This window comes from Siniperca chuatsi, linkage group LG16 (assembly GCF_020085105.1).
Source record: "Siniperca chuatsi isolate FFG_IHB_CAS linkage group LG16, ASM2008510v1, whole genome shotgun sequence".
In the NCBI taxonomy this organism is placed as follows: domain Eukaryota; kingdom Metazoa; phylum Chordata; class Actinopteri; order Centrarchiformes; family Sinipercidae; genus Siniperca; species Siniperca chuatsi.
The window spans coordinates 8156919-8175337 of record NC_058057.1 but is presented as its reverse complement, the minus strand read 5'-3'; the positions used below and the strand labels follow the sequence as shown (position 1 = coordinate 8175337).

The 18419-nt window shown below is 39.5% G+C and overlaps 1 protein-coding gene across 1 annotated transcript; it reads left to right on the top strand.

Annotated features, from left to right (window-relative positions):
* The first annotated feature begins 15879 nt into the window (after positions 1–15879).
* On the top strand, positions 15880–18218 carry LOC122863345. Its single transcript, XM_044169758.1, has 4 exons — positions 15880–15999; positions 16694–17331; positions 17492–17732; positions 17973–18218. Exons 1-4 carry the CDS (start codon positions 15992–15994, stop codon positions 17995–17997), a joined length of 912 nt encoding a protein of 303 aa, XP_044025693.1. The 5' UTR covers positions 15880–15991; the 3' UTR covers positions 17998–18218.
* The last annotated feature ends 201 nt before the right edge of the window (positions 18219–18419 follow it).

Sequence of the window (18419 nt, the reverse complement as noted above, 5' to 3'; positions counted from 1 at the left end):
GTCCCTTAGCAAATACAACAAAACATGAGTTATCCCACTGGCCATTGCAGTTTGATTTCAGACAAGATAATATAGAGTTAAATATTAAAAACAAGAAATAAGTAGATTATATAGTGTAAATTGTGAATCAATGCAATAGATCAGATTTGCTTAAATTATACAATGTGCAAACTTTGATGTGCCTTAGCTTATGTTGAAAAATGTCACAGATCACTTCACATCAGAAACAGAAACATGGATTACTCTTGTGCATATGCAAATCAGTCTACAGTGCAGACCACCCTGCCTCTGCTGGCTTTGAACAGGAAGCAGAGCATGATGGCCGCTGGCACAAAACAGCACCTGGTTGCATTTTGGCGGCAGAGGCTGAAGGTGCTCCTCAGCTCCTGCATCGTTTGACCATAGAGACGACAAGAGGTGTTGTATCGGACGAATACAGATGTGTTAGTCCTCATCCTCCTCTCTGCCGACGCCTTCAAACTACCCTGGCTCGTCCCAACAGCAGGACATCGGAGGTACCCGCTTTCTTTTCTTCCCGTCGGCTTGAGAAACCTGCCTGACTAACCCCTTAGCGCTGCCGTCCCAGAACACCTGAAAGAGAGATTTGCAATTGCTGATTCTCACATGAAGCCAGTAACCACTGGTGCATGTTGTAACAAGTTGTCTGTCGCATATGTTAAAAACCTGAGCCTGCTCAAGATGGTAGCTCTTGTACAGCCTCTTCTGAGTGATTTCATGAGACCAGTCTTAAAGGGAGGAAGCTTTTATAGGAGATTTTGAATAGAGATGATTGTGTAATGTATATGCAAATGCAGTAGCCTTCTAATAACCTATGAGTGACAAAAGAGGATTTGCAGTACGTATTTTAGCAGCTTTAAAGCTAGAGGGTGATTTAAATTAAACTCACCTACCGTGCCAGGGGTATTTAGGGGATTGGTAAAATTGGCACACTGTAAAAGGCCAAACAAAAGCAGATAACCCATTTGGCCAAGACTTGGAGAGCAACTTTCTTTTACACAGAAAGTGAGCATAAGCCGGACAGACCTTTCAGCAAATTTGTAGCAGACTTCACTAATCATTAAGACTGAGCTTTGTTTCCAAACATTATGACTCTACACATGGATTTGGAACCTATCTCACAATATTTAGCTTTAAAATTGGGGCAATACATGTGCTGTATGATTATCGATTGAGTCGATTTGATACCCATAGTCTGTTCAGATGTTAGAAAAATGTCCGAATACTCCTTTAAGAAGATGTCTATATAATAAGCCACTGCTTTGATCTGAATTTAACTGTGCAAAATGCCTCTATTTACCTATTCAACTGAGTGATTTCATTCTCTTGTGAACGATCTCTTCACATTCCATATTGATTTTCCAAGCAAAGTTGCCTTTATATGTCGAATGACTCATACACAGTAGCTGTGGACACAGTATGGTACATGCCACCATAACCTCAGAAGTCACACCAACCATATTAGCATTTGTTAGCTCATGGTTACATGGTCTACGATGATCCATCTGCATAGGTGATAAGTGAAAACATCGTCATACCAGGAGACCTATTTTATTATACTGGAACCAGAATCATACCTTCAGGCACAGTTGCACTCATTCAATTGCCATTGTCTCTGGGCTCTGACCCCAGATCAGCTTTAATAACGGGCGATGTGTGAGTTTTGAAGTGCCAAGGCTCAGGTGAGCTGATCCTGGACCAGCGCTTGCGGCAGTGGCTCTGTAATGAGGCGTGGTGGGAGGCGAGTGATGAGGAGTTTCCATGGTGAAGGGCCCTGCTGAGGTTACAGAAGCAGTGAACGGCTGGTAATCAAGAAGTACAGCCGCAGGCAGTGGCATGCTGGCCGGATTGCTCAAGCTCCTCACGTTATCTTCTCATAACGCAGCTCCACCTCTCCGCTCAGACACTCACTACTTTGCAACACACAAGGGAGGATGTCGGGAAATCTGGAAAAAGGCTATTCTTGTCTTTCAAAAGTTGTTTGTGTATGTGACAAGAGAGTTTGGTGTCCAAAAACGTTTTCAATTTTTAAAACTTTGAGTAAAATTTTGATGAATAATAATTAATAAATAAATCCTGACACATCACTTTGAATCAGACTGACTTTGAAAACAGCACCCCTTATCAAGCTTTAATCTGCATTGTGATTTTAAGATTCTAAAGCTGCACTAATCAATATTTTTATATTAACAATGGAAAAAATGACTCGAACAGGGTTGCTTGTAGTGATTATCATCCGACTCTGCAGTTCCCACAGCTCTGTGGAGTGTTTTAACAGCTTTCATTGTTTTGGTTTTACAACCTGCAACTTTAAAGTTTTAGTTCGGTCTCACCGCTCTCATCAACAGCGTTTCCAGCCACAGCAGGCAGCCATTTTCAGCAAAAAAAAAAAAAAGCTCTAATTATTCACCGTATGCTACTTGGCGCGCACTAAACAGCAGACAGACAATTTAGCGACTAGCTAACAAACATAATGGAGCATTTAGCAGAGACAGCTATTTGGTGGAGACCAAAACAGAGCATTGCTAATGTTGCTCTGTGTCTGCTGGATGTGAAAAAAAGCAACTCTTTGCTAACGTATTTGCGAAATTAGCTTTGTAAAGCGCTAACACGTTAATTTTGTGTTCACGACTCGTGATGAGTATAATGACAACCTGCTTAGTCGCTGCCTTTTACTAAATTAATTTGTGCTTCAACTATACCTTTGTTAGGTTGATGGAAAAAAGTTTGTGTTAAGCTAACTTAAAATTCAATGATAGTCTTTTCCAGTTGCTATGTATAGTTGTTATGTGGAAAGAGTTCTGGATGTCCGAAGGTTTACTGAGTTTTATAAGAAGTGGAGGAAGTTGTTACAAAGATGCATGCAACTGTATGACAAGACACAAAGTGAAACATGCCTTAGTGACAATGTGTATTTTTATCTCAGTGTGTATGTGCCACTGACAGTTCTGACTTATTCAATATGGGGACAAAATAAAAAATCTCCAGATAGAGATTCTGTACAGACATGTCTTTGTACTGTAGGCTCACCGAGAACTCAAATGATCCGTCCATTCTTTTTAACCGCAATCAATCGCTATTAAAAAGCCTGGAAACTGTTCAATGCTAAATGCATTTTGGTGTTATTTTTATTCAGCTGAGTCTTCTTGATCTCAGCTTCAAACCACCACATTTCTCCTCAGGGAGCTTACAATGACTCACATTCGGGCCAGGAAACCAGGAGCGATTGAGCGGTTTCAATCACACGCATGAAGACTTTTAAAAAACAAGATCAATCAATATCCACCTCTTAAAGTTAACTCACAAAATTTACTTTAATCGAAACTGTCATTCACCCTCACACTCTAAGTAACCATCTCTGTTGCTCATCAGTGCTTGAATGCCAATGACCTGAAATCACTAACTTCAAACAGGCTGGAAGATAAACCTATAAAGCTAAAGACTGTCTTTGTGTGTCCTGAGAATGCCTCGTGCTCCACATTTCTGTGACCTAATTTCCCTTTTCACATTGTCACTAACTAAGATGTGCTACTGCATCAAAATAACCAGAATGCTTTAATAACTATTTCTTAGTAAGGAAGCGGAAAATCCTCAACTAGTTTAGAAATGCTTCATATACTGAAAAGAATAACATGGACGCGAATGACGAGAGGAAAATGGTAAAAGCACAGTCAAGGCTTGTGCATGAATAGCTACACTGGCAGGTCCTCTTATCCATCGCCGGTCCAAAAATGTGGTTCATGTGGTGCAGTTTTCAATAAATCATGAGAGAAAGTGATTATGGTAGTTGGGTGAAGAGCAGTGGGTTCACCGTAAGCTTTTATTCACTTTTGCTTATCTTCAGGACAGTATATAATTTCAGTGTTGGGGTTCATTCTGCGGGAACATTTAGAAACCAAGACTTTTCCGTAGGCTAATTAAAGATGCTACTAAAATCGAGTGTTTCACCCCCATCAGGAGAGCAAAGACACAACAGCAGTACTTTAACTTACTTGGGTATTAGATTAGGGAAAGGTAATGGCTATGGCAAATAAATTAAGCTTAAGGCAGAGGTTTCTAAAGTGGGTGTTAGGGTGCTATAAAGGTGCCGCAAGAAATGTTCCATTTCCATTTTTATTGTGCATTATGTAAAAAAAGCATTTACTTACCTCTGCGTTTATATGCTGTTATGTTTTTAAACAGAAATAAGCAATAAACACTGTTAAATATGCAATTAAGCCATATTTCATGTTTGTGACATGACAGCTCATGTGCTGCAACACAATTTACGGCACTTGAGTTTTTCAGGTGTACAGCAGTCAGAAATAGCATCTGTCAAAGACACATTTGTTTTTATGGAGTGATCAAGCACCCACCACTGCCATAAAAAAAACAACACTAATGTATGATAGGGTGCCATGGTTTGAAAAAGTTTGAGAATCGCTGTCTTAAAGTTAAGTGCTGAGTGTTTGATCACTAGTAACGCCGTGGAACAATGTGTGTCCCTGTTTGTCTCATGTACGTGCACAAGAATGCACATGCATGCAGTTGACGTGATACATTCCTGCCAACGGTTTCACATTATTCCAGCGATCAACAGGTGGCGGTAATGCAACAAGGAGCACAACAATACGCCAACAAAGGGCGGGGAAGAACAAGAGCGCTAGTTGCTGCTAAGTAAACATGGATGCAAACAATGCAGGTTTCAAAATGTTTTTTATATAATCAGCTTTGCAAATGTTTTAGGGGGAAGAAAATCAATTCAACTTGTTTTTTAGACCTAAAGGATACACACAATGTGTTTTGGTGAATAACGCTGAATGCAAAACGACTTTTTTGTTTGTCTACAAGAAAACTCCACAGGGCACCTTTAAGGAATGGTTAAAGATCCCATGAAAAGAGCATTTGAGCTTCCAGGTAAATTGCTGCTTCCTGAAAATGAGTGCATCTGCAATGATAACCTCAAGCTGCACTAGTGGGTGTAACTAAAAAAGTCCAACCAATTACATCATCCCAATTCATTTGAAAAACCATACCTTTCTTCCTGTCTTATCAAATCAATATACCTTTTTTGTTTTACCCTAACTAGTACCTCGTTGGTTTACATTTTTCTCTCACTCTCTAATGTCCTACATCACCTTAATACCTCACATTAAGGAGATACCATTTTATGGGACCTTTTTAAGTTTAGACGATTGACTGTACTTGGTTACGGTCAGGTAAAGATCATCTTCAGGGTGTTGAATGTTATTTGGAGATGTAGCGTGAATCCTTGTCTCTGATGTCAAAGTCAGATGTTTGAAGAAATGGTGAATGCTGTGAATTGTTTCTCTGGTGAGGACAGTCAAAGCAAAACTCACATATACTTTTGACGACGAATAAATTCCTGTTTTTTTTTTTTGTTTTTTTCGGGTTTCATTGTGTGAAAATGAAGCTTGACAATGCAGTCAACACTCAGCTTTTTGGTTGTCCAGAACTTCCCCGTAGCACATGAACGCACCATACACAGACAGACGCATAGAAGCCTGCATAAATTTTTCCTCTTTCCTTTTGTGTTTCCTGTCTGGCTCTGTTCAGGAGTTAATGTATTGTTTCTTTAATCCTCATAAGTGTGTTATAAAATCCTGCTTGAGCTCCTTTCTTTCAGGTGTTGGGATGTCCTGCACAAAAAAGGAGCCAAAAACATACATCAAGTCCACCATTTCTTTTTCTCAATTTTCTCCTAGTGACGGATACGTCTTGGAAAACAGATATGAGGTTGTGGCCAAAAACAGAATGGCTTCCCAGCAGCAGGGTCTATACATCATTGTAAATAATTCACGGAAGTAGAGCTAGCTTCCTGGGGCCAGCACAAGCCCAGGCCAACATGTGCTTCATCTTGCTCACTGTGAAATTCCCCAAAGGCACAGCATTGACCCAGGGCACCCAACTTGGGGACTTGTTCCAACAGGAGAACATTACTCCACATCCTACAAATGTAGTTTTTATTAGGTGCCAAAAGTGACAGCAAAATTGGATTTTGTACTTTACTTGTTCTATATCTGGTTTAAATTTCAAAGTGTCAGTTCATTGAGAAGTTTGGATTACGTTAGTGTCCAAGTCAAAATAAATCTTCAGCTTGTATTACGTCTACATTGGCTTGGATGGAATTGTAGGCTAAAAAGACACTGGAAGTGAATAAGTTGAATAAATGTTACAATACATAAAGTTTAGCTTTTCCGCGCCACATCTGTGAAATCACATATATTTCGCTGACTAGCCCTAGGCTAAAGTAATGAACCTGTACTATGGCTTATGTATTGGCAAAACAACATTGGACGAAAAACAATACATCAACCAAACAGGAAACACAACAATAATAATAATAATATTAGTATTTCTATAACACCTTTCAAATGCAGACGTCAAAGTGCTTTACCCAACAACAGCAATTGAGAAAAAACAACATAAGACGCAGAGCAACGGACAATCAGTCAGTCTGATTCAGCAAAGTGTCCACAGATCTCAAGTCCAATGGAAGAGAGTTCCAAAGTTAGGCTAACTATTTCCAGTCTTTATGATAAGCTATGCTAACCAGCTGGTGGTGGTATCTATCTATCTTATCTTTAACGTGTTTTGTGAAATGTTGTGTTTTGCTGATGTGCTGATGTTCTGTTTTGCCTCTCGGGGCCACCATACTTATGGCACATATACTGTACATGCACATCACTAAAGCTAAGCCATAAAAGGAGACAGAAGAAGCAAAACTACACAACAGGAATGTAGAGAAAGAGCAAAAGACAAAAGAAGAGTCACTACACTAGGCTTGGCCTTTATTGGTGAGGCAGGACCTTTTTCCAATCGCATTACCACGAGGAAGGACATGCTGCAGGGGACCATTTTGGGGACAGTTTCTACGGTGAAGAATCATTTTTAATTCAGGTGCTCTAACTTATTTTATCAGCTCTCAGGACTGCTGCTGAGTAAACACTTTTAAAATTGAAGGTGAGAAAGCCTCTCTGGTTTTGAACATAAAAAATGCATCAGCCGTGTGAATTTAGAACAGTATATCATTCCTGAAAACACAGCAGCTTCCATTTCAGCTCGCTACACTGCTCACCAGTTGTTGGATGCAGTAAACCAGGTTCAATCTGTTTTGATTGAAATTTATGATTGGGACCTTTTGCATATATAAAAGAAAAATAACCATGTATTTCTTAATAATGTATGGTGTTAGTTACCTCTGAGTTTGCAAGGTGAAGTAACATACCTATGTTGTTGCTTTCTGGTGCATCCTTTTGTAGCAGATTTAATCCTTTTCACAGATATAAACTGCTTGGCTGCTATTGATTTTTCAAATAGCAACCTGTGCTGTGGCCTTGCACCAAAGCCCACACACTGTTTGAATGATGACACCCTTAATACATCAACAGGCCCAAATCAACCGACCTGATACCAACAATAGTGGACCTGCTCAGCCGTGTAATGGTGCCTTTTGTGTGTCAGTCTAAACATCGCAGACTGAGCGCTGACGCATGCAGGGAGGGTGATGTAAAATGGCCCTGTGTTGAATCATACTTGTCTGATACTTGTCTCCGTTTCATAAATGTGCCTCTGGTTTGGCTGAAGTCGGGACAAGTCAATGTGTTTGGACAGATCAACCCATCACTGTTGCCTGACCCAGACTCTACTCCCATTACACAGCATCTCCAATCTGTCACCGCGAGTCAGTGTTACAGAGCCTCCGTACGTTATAAATAGTTATGATGTGGCTAGAAGCATCAGATTTCTCTGGTTTCAAAACCTATGCTGCTTTGAAATATTCAATTACTTATTTACGTTTGTCTACGTTTGTCTTCAGCACTACTAAAGAATTTGGAATTGATGGATATTCCAACAACAAGTCTAAGACCCATTTTGATGTAAATTCCTTCCTAAAATCGAACGATACTTGATCTTAAACTGTCTGAACATTACAGCCTGACTATAGTATAGTCTATAGTAAACCTAAAGCTGCACTCTGCTTTCCTTAAATATCTACTACACATACTAAAATCCACCAAAGCCAAGGACTTGCTATCTCTTTCAGCTTGGCTTTAAGCTGACTTTCATCTGACACATCAGCATGTTGGTGATCCATGGCAGTGATAGCTTTTGGCTGTTTTGACATGGGGGACCAAGATTGTTTTGTGTGCGAGGGTGTGAGGGCCAGTCGGTCATTGGAGCTGGGAGGATTTATCACTGCATGCTGGGTATTGATTTATTCCCGAATGCAGGTCTGTTGCCTCCACACACACACACACACACACACACACCCCACCCCCCACCCCTGTTGTAAAACATTGATTGCTCTGTAATAACAAGTATAGATTGTGTACAGTCCCGCAGCGTATTAATAGCAATTACCTACACTTTTTTTTTCTTAATAAAAAAAACAGGATTGTTAGATTTTCATAGCCAGGGTGAGAACGTCTGTGGTTGCATTTTTCACAATATGTCAAGTCAAGCTTATTTGTATAGGTCAGTGTCACACAATGTCTCAGTGGCTCTCTTCAGTTCCTGACTCAGCCAAAGATCCTCTCTAAGAAAGCAAGGATCGAAAACATCAACACAGAAAGAAAAATGGAGCGACCTCTGGAGAAAGTCAGACAGGAACTTGAGTTCCTTTTACTAAAACAGACACTTCTCAATGAACTAGAAAGCCTTCAGACAGTGCATACCTCTGCCAAAGCTGCACAATTCTTACATTTTCTACAAAATGTGTAAAGAATTATGTACCACCCTTTATAAAGGGTTCATGAGTGGAAACCTATGGCTTCTTTAATGGTTACTAAATGAATTACTGAAGCTTGATAGATAGACGGACGGACGGACGAATACTTTATTAATCCCAATGGGAAGCTGCAGTGTTACAGCAGAAAGTGTCACACATCAATCCCAACACAAACAACAACAACAACAAGAAAACACAAAAAGCTAGATAAGAAAATAGAATTTCAAAAGACATAAATACTGTAAAACCTTAACTAGACGCTGAACTAAAAAACTACTCTAAATATTATATATATTGTCATGTATTGTTATGGTAAGTTGTTTCACTGGAACTGCGTAAATGAGTATTGAGACTAACCATACAGTGAATGTATAGGAACTGTATGTAACAAACAGGTATGTATACTACATCAATAGTAAGATTAACAGAAAGATATTAAATAATAATAATAAAAATAAACATAAAGTTCACAGTTGTGGTTATGATTTGAAAGTGCAAACAGGGATTTATCCATTCTATTTGGTAAGAATATAGTTATAAATGTTGGCAATAATAAACACTCGTGGTTGTTCTACTCTCTAAAAGGCCATCAAGTCTACAGATATAAACAATAATACATTAATACAGCCATTAATAGAGAGTGATTAATATACATTTTACAACCATCCATCAAGCCTGCAGTATATAGGCAAGGCAAGTTTCTTTCTATAGCACCTTTCAACATCAAGGAAATTCAAAGTGCTTTACATAAGACATTAAAGACATTAAGACAAGACACGAAAGAAATACAAGGCAATATAAAAAGACTATTTAAATAGGATTTAAAATGAGGAAAATGAAACAAAAGATAAAAATAAACTAAAAGAGAGTAAGATAGGAGAGTCAAAATTACAGTGCAGCACAAGATATGAATAAATAGTCCCAAATTGAATTTAATGAAAAGCAGTGGCAAACAGAGAAGTTTTAAGCCCTGATTTGAAAGAACTGAGAGTTGGAGCAGTTTTGTGAGTTTGTTGCGGATATGTAGTGCTTAAAAACTGACTGCTGCTTCTCCGTGTTTAGTTTGGACTCTGGGGACAGTACGCAGACCTGTTCCAGATGATCTGAGGTCTGGCCAGTTCATAAAGCAGCAGAAATGTATTTTGGCCCTAAACCATTCCGTGCTTTATAAACCAACATCTGTATTTTAAAATCAGTTCTTTGACAAACAGGAAGCCGGTGTAAAGATCTCCGGACTGGACTGATGTGATCCTGGTCTTAGCTAGGACTCTAGCGGCTGCAGCTGTCTGATCGACTCTTCAGAGACGGCTTTACGGTAGTCGAGTCCACTGAAGATAAACGCATGGACAAGTTTTCCTAAATCCTGCTGAGACATAAGTCCTTTAATTCTTGATATGTTCTTAAGGTGATGATACTGTAGACTGATTTTGTAATTGTCTTAACACGGCTGTTAAAATTTAGGTCTGAGTCCGTGACTACACCAAGATTTCAGGCCTGGTTTGCGTTCTTTAATGTTAGCGACTGAAGCTGAGCGCTGACTTTTAATCGTTCTTCTTTGGCTCCAAATACAATTATTTCGGTTTTTATGTTACAGTAATAAGTCTGTGTAGTCAAAATGCTCTGCGGCTCTTTCCCAGAGGGTAAGTGGTCAACTGGTCCATAGGAGGGGTCTTTCTGATGAGGTTAAGAGCTAGCTAACAAGGCAACCAAAGTCCAGTCAAATATATTATATCAGGATAAACCCCTCGAGATGTATCCTGTCATTTTCAAGTGAGGGAAGATAAATACCAACCAAAGAACATTTTGCACCACCTAGTAACCCAAAAGTAGTTCTTATTTATGGCGTATTAGTGATCTAGAAAGCATTAGTAAATTATTTATTAATAATGTAATTAACTACAACTTGGTAACACATTTTTTTTATCTTTATCTGGACCTAGTTCGCCATCAAAATACACACTGACATAGACAATCATAAAATATTGTAGATTAAATGGATCAAAAAACTCCTGGATGTGGCGTCACCATGGCCCAGTGGTCTAAGACACATACCATGTAATCGCAACAACATCTGTTTGATTCTGGCTCGTCGCACGTCATCCGTCTTGCTCTTTCCCCACATTTCCTGTCAATATCTGTTGTCATCCGTCAAATAAAGACAAATATGCCAAAGGATCATCTTTTAAAAACTCCTGGATAAACAACTAAAAGCAATCACTTGTTCCTTGGCCCGTGGCTTTACTCTCAATGAAATGTCTTAGAAATCTATTCACAGTTCTTTGTGATATCCTGCTAACTAATTAACTAAAAGGCAAAGAAACAGGACTGAAAACAGAATATCCTTTGTTGACGGAGCGCAGGTATAAAAGAGTGAAGCATCTCATCATCGACTGACCTGAATTTGACAGCTGACGCCCACAGCATTGTGGAAAAATACACTAGTGGGAAAATGAATTTCCACTCATTACATTTCATGACACTTCCTGCATTTCCTACCAGTATGGTACATTGCCACAAACACTGCTCATTGGCCGTGTTGCTGTCATATAATTACCAACACCTGTCATTTGATTACTTACACCTGTTGCTTGCCTAATGAGATGGTTGTATGGTGACAGCATCGATTATGATTACGCTCTCTGTTCACAGCGGTGGATTCTTCTCCATTCTGCGGTGTCTCAGCCATTTAGCTAACCTGTCTCTTCTGCTCACTCTGACCCTGGAGTTAAAGCCATCGATATTTTCATTTTTCATGTCCAATAAATGTGTCAGACATTCAGTGGCTGAATGGCTGGCCGTCCGTGACCCCTATCTGCTGTCATGAACAGCGCCCACAGCATCTCATTTGTACTGTCTCGTCTATTCAGAAAACTCGGGCTGCACTGTGACATTACTTATGTTTCAAGTGGGCCAGAGTGAGGAGATCACGTCTCTGAAAGATTTTAAAAGAGAATTTTAAAAAAGGCAAATATAAGGCGTTTATTCCCATAACACAGTGTTCCTCAATGTCTGACATCAGGTGGTATTTAAATATTTCTCACACAGCCTGCAATAGCTCCTTCTCTTTGCTCTGGTAAAGCAGTCTGGCTGCAAATCTAAATATTGACAGGACACGTAGCTCCCAGCTGAAAACAAGGCTGACAGGCCCAACATATATCCTCCAGCCTTTGGTCGGCTGCCTGCCACGGACCAAAGCTTTGTTAAGTCACCTGTCAGATGAAATTACTCCAGTGTCAGTCGCCCGGTGAGGTGACGGCAGGGATCCTGCGCCGTGCAGGCGCTGAGGCCCCACATGCACCCACAGTATGTTACGGGAACGTCGGGGTGGGGGGTAGGGTAGGGCCAGAGCGCAGGGGACGCATGCTGTTAGGTCTCGCAGAGACACTTACACAGATTCACCCTCATATTATGGCCATAATCCAGAATGACACTTTAAAAAGAACACACTGGCTTCATTAGTGTGCTGACAATGCAGCTCTATGGAGTGTTAATGGTGAGCTCTCATAGGCTTGGCAGTGAGGAAAAGAACTTTAATCAGTGTCTCACAGGTACCGCAGTTGCCAGGGATACTACACCAAAGAAAGCCTACAAAAGGACTAATGGTGTCCTGTTGCGCTAGTTGGCTTCTGGAGGATGTTTCAGTTCCAGCATTCAAATTTATGGAGTCTAGAGCTGCAAAAGAAATTAGAAACACTACAAGCTGCATTGGAAATTATATATGGTGATACACTGTCATATTTAAATTCAGTTATGCCCCATATGCTGTAAATAATTGTTAGTTAGTTAGTAAACTTTCTTGCCAACTATCTTGCATTTCATTTACTTGCACTGCTTCACTTCAGAAAAAAGCTCATTAACTGCCCTCTCTTCTCCTTTATAGTTATATATTACATCTATTTATTTCATTTTTAGACAACCATGGGCCAGTAAAGTAATGACTCACGAAAAATACATAATGTTTTCTTGGATATGATGTAAGTGCTGTTAGGCTGCAGCAGACATTATCTAAAGAGCAAATGTAATTATGGCTACAACTAACTTCTTTTCATTACTATTACTATATCTGTTATTGATTAATCAATGAATTGTTTTGTCTACAAAACAGTAGAAAATAGGAGGAATTATCCATCACATTTACTACAACGTAAAATAAACTCCATTACAAGTCATAGTCCTTCATTCAAAATTCAAGTGCATAAGTATTATCAGCAGAATAGCCACTTTAATACTGTCATATTATTATGTGTATTATACTATTGTTTTATTATTACTGATGGCAGCTGGTTGGGACGGAGCAAATTTGAACTACTTTTTATATTGTTGGGTCATTCAGTCTATAACAACGTACAGGTATCATATTTTAGAAGCTGATCATGTGTTTTGTATATAAAATCTTACTCTGCAAAGTAATTTATAACTAAAGCTCTCAAATAAATGTAGTGGAGTAAAATGCATAGTACATCTGTGATACTTCTGACACATTATCTTTCCTGAAAGCCTACTGAAGTGAAAAATTCACTTTTGTAGTTAATTCTATCAAACCACAGCCATTTCGACAATTGATTCGCTTGAATTTTATGTTAAAATCACATCACCTCCACAAAACACAGAAAATCAATTGTTTCACTTTTCTTTTCTTTTTTTATCACTGTGTTCAGTCCGTTCATTGTGTTCCCAGACAGGTACATATACATTTCAAACAACAAAGTTATCACAGACTTTACAAGTCTGCCCCTGTGGCCTTCTCATCAAGTAAAACTGCTTCATGCTGGTGTTTATTGGAAGGTCTAATCCATACAGGTAATAAAAGACAAAACTCACTATGTTGGCCTGCTTGTTTCTGACTTGACATTTGAATTTCAATTTGTTCTTTTTTTTTTTTTTTTTCCCAAACATTTTATTGTTTTTGCTCAAGTATGATTTAAAACGTAGTATCCTGTTTTTACGCAATCATTTGGAAATCTAATCGCAAACAATCTACAATTCAAATTGAGTTCAGATTTTAAATGTGAATTAAAAAAACTGTCAGACACTGAGTTCAAATATTCTTTTCATTTAAGGAATCACTTGAATGAAGCAGGGTTTGTAGCTGTTACAGATTCCATTTAATCAGCTTCCAACAGGAGCGTGCTGAACCCCGGGTTCTCATCTGGACCTGTTCTAAGATAGAAATGATCTCTTATTGGATGTTGATGATGTTAGCTGTCTGGGGGCCAGAAAGAGAGAGTGAGTGCGGGAGAGAAATGGAGGCACAGGAGAGAAAAGAGACACTGTGAGGGGAAAGTAAAGCACAGAGAAAATGAGAAAAATTTAAATGAGAAAGTAAAAATGAAGAATATTAAAGAGAGAGAGAGAGAGAGCATCTGAGTGGAAGAGCAACCATCTGTAATCACCACAGATATCTAGCTGTAAGGCTCACAGAGGTCTTTTGTCCTCGCTTGGACTTCTGTCTCTCAAAATGATCGGCGTAACCTCGTCCAGGGTCGTTGCTGCCTTGCATTAGTCAGCATTTCTTTTTTTCCACTGCAGTTACTGCCTCCACATTGCTCATGGCTGTCTCGTGTCCAAACTCTGTCTCTCTACAGAAAACATCCAAACCACTCTCTTCAGACAGGCCTGGACAAGCACATGATTGAGTAATTGGGGGCTTCATTTACTCAAAAACAGCAGGGTTTGGTGGTGGTGGTGGTGGTGGTGGGGGAAGTAATTTGCTCATTACCTCTTGATGAACTCTTTTAGCCATCAGCCTGTTTATTCAGAAAAAGGGTGGAGATAGATCTGCTGGTTTGTGTTACCACATTATACACTGTGTGTGCTTCTATCAAACAAATTATGCAGCAAAATAACATGTCCCCATAATTAAAATTTATAAACCTTTAACTGAATTAATGATGAATTATGTTAGTTATCAGTTCCACTGCAAGTAGCTTATTTGTAAACGATTAGCACACCTTCAGTACTGAAATGAAAATGAAAAATTAGATCTGATATGTAAGGAAGGCTTCTTAAGTTGCATATAATTGATGCAAAAAACCTGTTTTGATTTAAAAAAAAAGTAATTTACCAGATGGTTTCTAAGCAATCTGTTTAATTCTTGTTTAACAAAACAATATAAATGACATGGCAGTGACAGATTTAAATCAGCGATTGGGATAAGGGCTAGTGACTGTACGCTGTTTTGCAACTTGGTGTGTGATTAAAATTGATTTGCACAGATGCGAAGATCAAAATTAGCTATTTGGCCTAAACTGCATTTCAAGCAATATGTTGGCCATCTGTTTAGTACTAATGTTCACAATGTAAATATAAAAAAAAATAATATTCTGGTAAAAACAGATGCTGGATTTATATTTCATGTTATTCTTCCCCGGTAAGATTTACTTTACGCTACTGTTGTAGCTAACAGTTAGCTGACTCTTGTTGCTAACAGTTAGCTAACTGTTGTAGCTGTAATAGCTAACCGTTGTAACTGTAACAGTTAGCTAGCATGTGTTAGCTAATAGGTTACTTTACAGCCCAACTAAGAACCTGGCAGACAAAATCCCATGTTGTTTAACACTATAGAGTATAGCGCCAACAAGTGAACAAGTATGAACGTATTAAAAGACCTATTTAATGACTTGCATTTATCTTTACTGTGGCATTGGTGTTCACAAACGTCTGTCATAATCACTGTCACTAAAAAAGATCTTTGTCAATGAGAAGTTTGATCAACTTTTAAATGCAGTTTGAAATACAGTTACATCTTAATAAAATTAGCCAATTATTTATTTTTCTTTTCTGTATTTTATTCTTAATTGTATCTTCTGCTCAGACATAGGCTCATGCCAAGGGTTTTACTGCCACATTCATACAGCCTTCTTGTTTGTAAAAAAAAATTAGAAAATGGATTGGAATACGCAAATTGTTACATCATTAAGCTTCCACACACTGAGGTCAGCTTCACTCCTGAGTGTTACATTATTAAATTCTTCATATTGTCAGAGCACAGTGGTGATACAGAAGTGTTCATTTTCTTCCGAGCCATGATGACTGAGTCCAGATTTTCCGTACCTGAAGACCCGATGGAGGCAGAACCAGCGACTGGACTCGGATCTTCAGACCTGGACATGCATATCTGCCCCCAACATCCAGAGAGCCCTTCTCCCAGACTGACAGGAACAAAAACTCTGAGTGTTTGGAAACATTTGGAGAGAAAAGAGACAGGGAGGTACTTGAAGAGCAGAGAGGTCACCATCCTCCATGAGAAGGTAAGGACAATCATTTGCTCTTGCTGAACACATAACACACACGAGCTCAAATTTAGCAAAGTGAGTTAACTAGTGACAAACAAAGGAGGGAAAAAAAGTAGATACTGATGGCGTTCTCGCTACTACTTAATCATTTCAAACATGAAAATAATGGTAATGAAGAAACATGTCCGCCAGTGTGACGCTGAGGCTCATTGATGTGTTTTTAATAGTTTTCTGACAGCAATGGATCGCTATGGCACAGAGGAATACGATATATCAGGCTTTGGATACACACACACAATACTTGTTAGTAGAATACATTCATTGTTGATTTTGTTATTTTAATGGGATTCATTGACAAGAAGAAAAATATGGAATCTAATCCTTTAATTTGCTTCAGAAAATAGGATTTCTTGGTTGAAAACATTCTTGATGAAAGTGGGTTATATTATTTATAGTATGATTGGGGAGACACCAATCCAGATTTCAGGTTAATCCTGGATCCAAGGATCTCATCATCATCATTAGATTTATACTTTATACTGTTAAAGACTGATTTTGTTACCTTATATTCTTGACAGCTCCAAACTAATTAATCAATAGACAAGGATAACTTGATTTATAATTAGATTATTGTCAGTCATTATATGTTTGGTATTTAGCAGTCTCACAACAAGAGGAATCTCGTGCTGCTTTTGTTTTGACGATCTAGGAGGAAGAGAAGCGCCGCTCAGCCAGGAAGACAATCCAGGAGAGTCTTCCAAACAAGTCCACCACAAAAATGGATCTGTTCCAGCACGACATCTGGCATCACGAAGGTTCATGTGGGAAACGTTCGTCGTTTGAGCAGACATTTAGTGGCCGAGACCAGAAGCCCGGCTAAAATTTCTGCCGTCCCCAAAGAAGAAGTTAAATCCGGTGAAAAGAAAGACAGACCCACTAGGCACTCCAACGTGGGGATTCACCTCCCTAAAGTTGATTTAGGGAAGGCTGAGAGGGAGATGAAAGAAAAGACGGAACAAGGCCAACAAGAGTTGGAGAAAAGAGACGAAGAGATCAGGAATGATGCACAGGAAGACATGTGCACACCGCCGCTGCAAGACGAAGAAGCAGAGCAGGCGGAAGAACATCCGCAGGAACTGCAAAATCTGCGCCAAGCATGGCAAAGCATTATCCAGACTGAAGACCTAGAATTTGAAGACATTGCAGATCTTGCAGGGGAGACAATGGAGCTTGGGGAGGCAAAAAAAGATAAGAGCGCTGGGAGACGCTTTCTTAATTGGCTGGATGAAAGGAAGAACGCCAGAACATACAGGAGAGCGCTGGAGGAGGGCGACCAGCTTTACAGAAGTAAGATATTCCACTGAAAACAATCTTTATTTTTTTCAATTCTTTTTCATTTCCCTGCTGTAAAGCATTTAGCTATGACGTTGCTTTGTGGCACACACTCGTGCTTTGCTGTTCTAACATACAACTCATTTCTCCTCTTTGCTCTTCTTTACTGGCGTAGCTTCCTACATGGCTCGGCCAATGACCCGAGCTCAGAGAGAGCAGCGAAAATGGCAGAAGCAGAGCGCGGAGAAACTTCTGGACGCTCACTGGGAAATGCGGGGACACATGAAAGAGGTGCTGAGACTGAAGGAAAAGGAGCGCCATGAGGGATGGGCGGCCGGACACGGCCTGAGCGTTCCCGACTCTTCACCAGAGCAGCCCAAGAAAAGGATGAGCAAGTGGGAGAAGAGATTCTTAGGGTGAGTCACAGTCAGCCAGCCTTATACGAGTGTGTATCTATTGCTTTCACAGTGTCTAAATACAGTATATAGTGTTATTAGCTGCTTGACATCAGCATGTTAGCTTAATATCATATTGATGTTAGGATCATTCTCAAGATTCTCATTCTCATTCAACTGAACGTACCCAGCCCCTTTCATGAACAATAGATAAATTCTCTCAACAACGTTATAAAATTCTTCTTTTTTTCTGTTTTTCAGAGTGAAAGAGTCCTTCTCCTGCTAGAGACCAGTCTTACATCATCATCTCACATCTCTCTCTCTATATATATATATATATAAAGATGGACTGTATATATAATGTGTAAGGGCAGCGCTGTGGCTCAGTGCTCAGCACTGTCGCCTGCGTGGGTTTCCTCTGGGTTTTGCTCCGTTTTCCTTCCGCAGTCCAAACACATGCGCAACTCCAAACTGTATTAAATGATCATAACTCCTCTTACATCAAGTGTTGTCTTCAATGAATGACTTCATCCTCTCTCTGCACCTGTGGTCTCTTCTCCCTCTGTGTGAATGGTGTCTCTGAGTTTGTGTTAATGGTGTAGTGTGTCCTCTTCGTGACACCTGGAAGTTGCTCCCTGTCTCTCTGATCCACAACACTTTTACGTTTTGCCTGAACTATGTTTAATATTTACTTCATATTTTCAACTC

Excerpts from the sequence above, each read along its gene's own strand:
- LOC122863345 (XM_044169758.1), top strand. Across the intron at positions 17,332-17,491 it reads GGGCGACCAGCTTTACAGAA|CTTCCTACATGGCTCGGCCA; the intron begins GTAAGATATTCC and ends TTACTGGCGTAG. Across the intron at positions 17,733-17,972 it reads TGGGAGAAGAGATTCTTAGG|AGTGAAAGAGTCCTTCTCCT; the intron begins GTGAGTCACAGT and ends TCTGTTTTTCAG.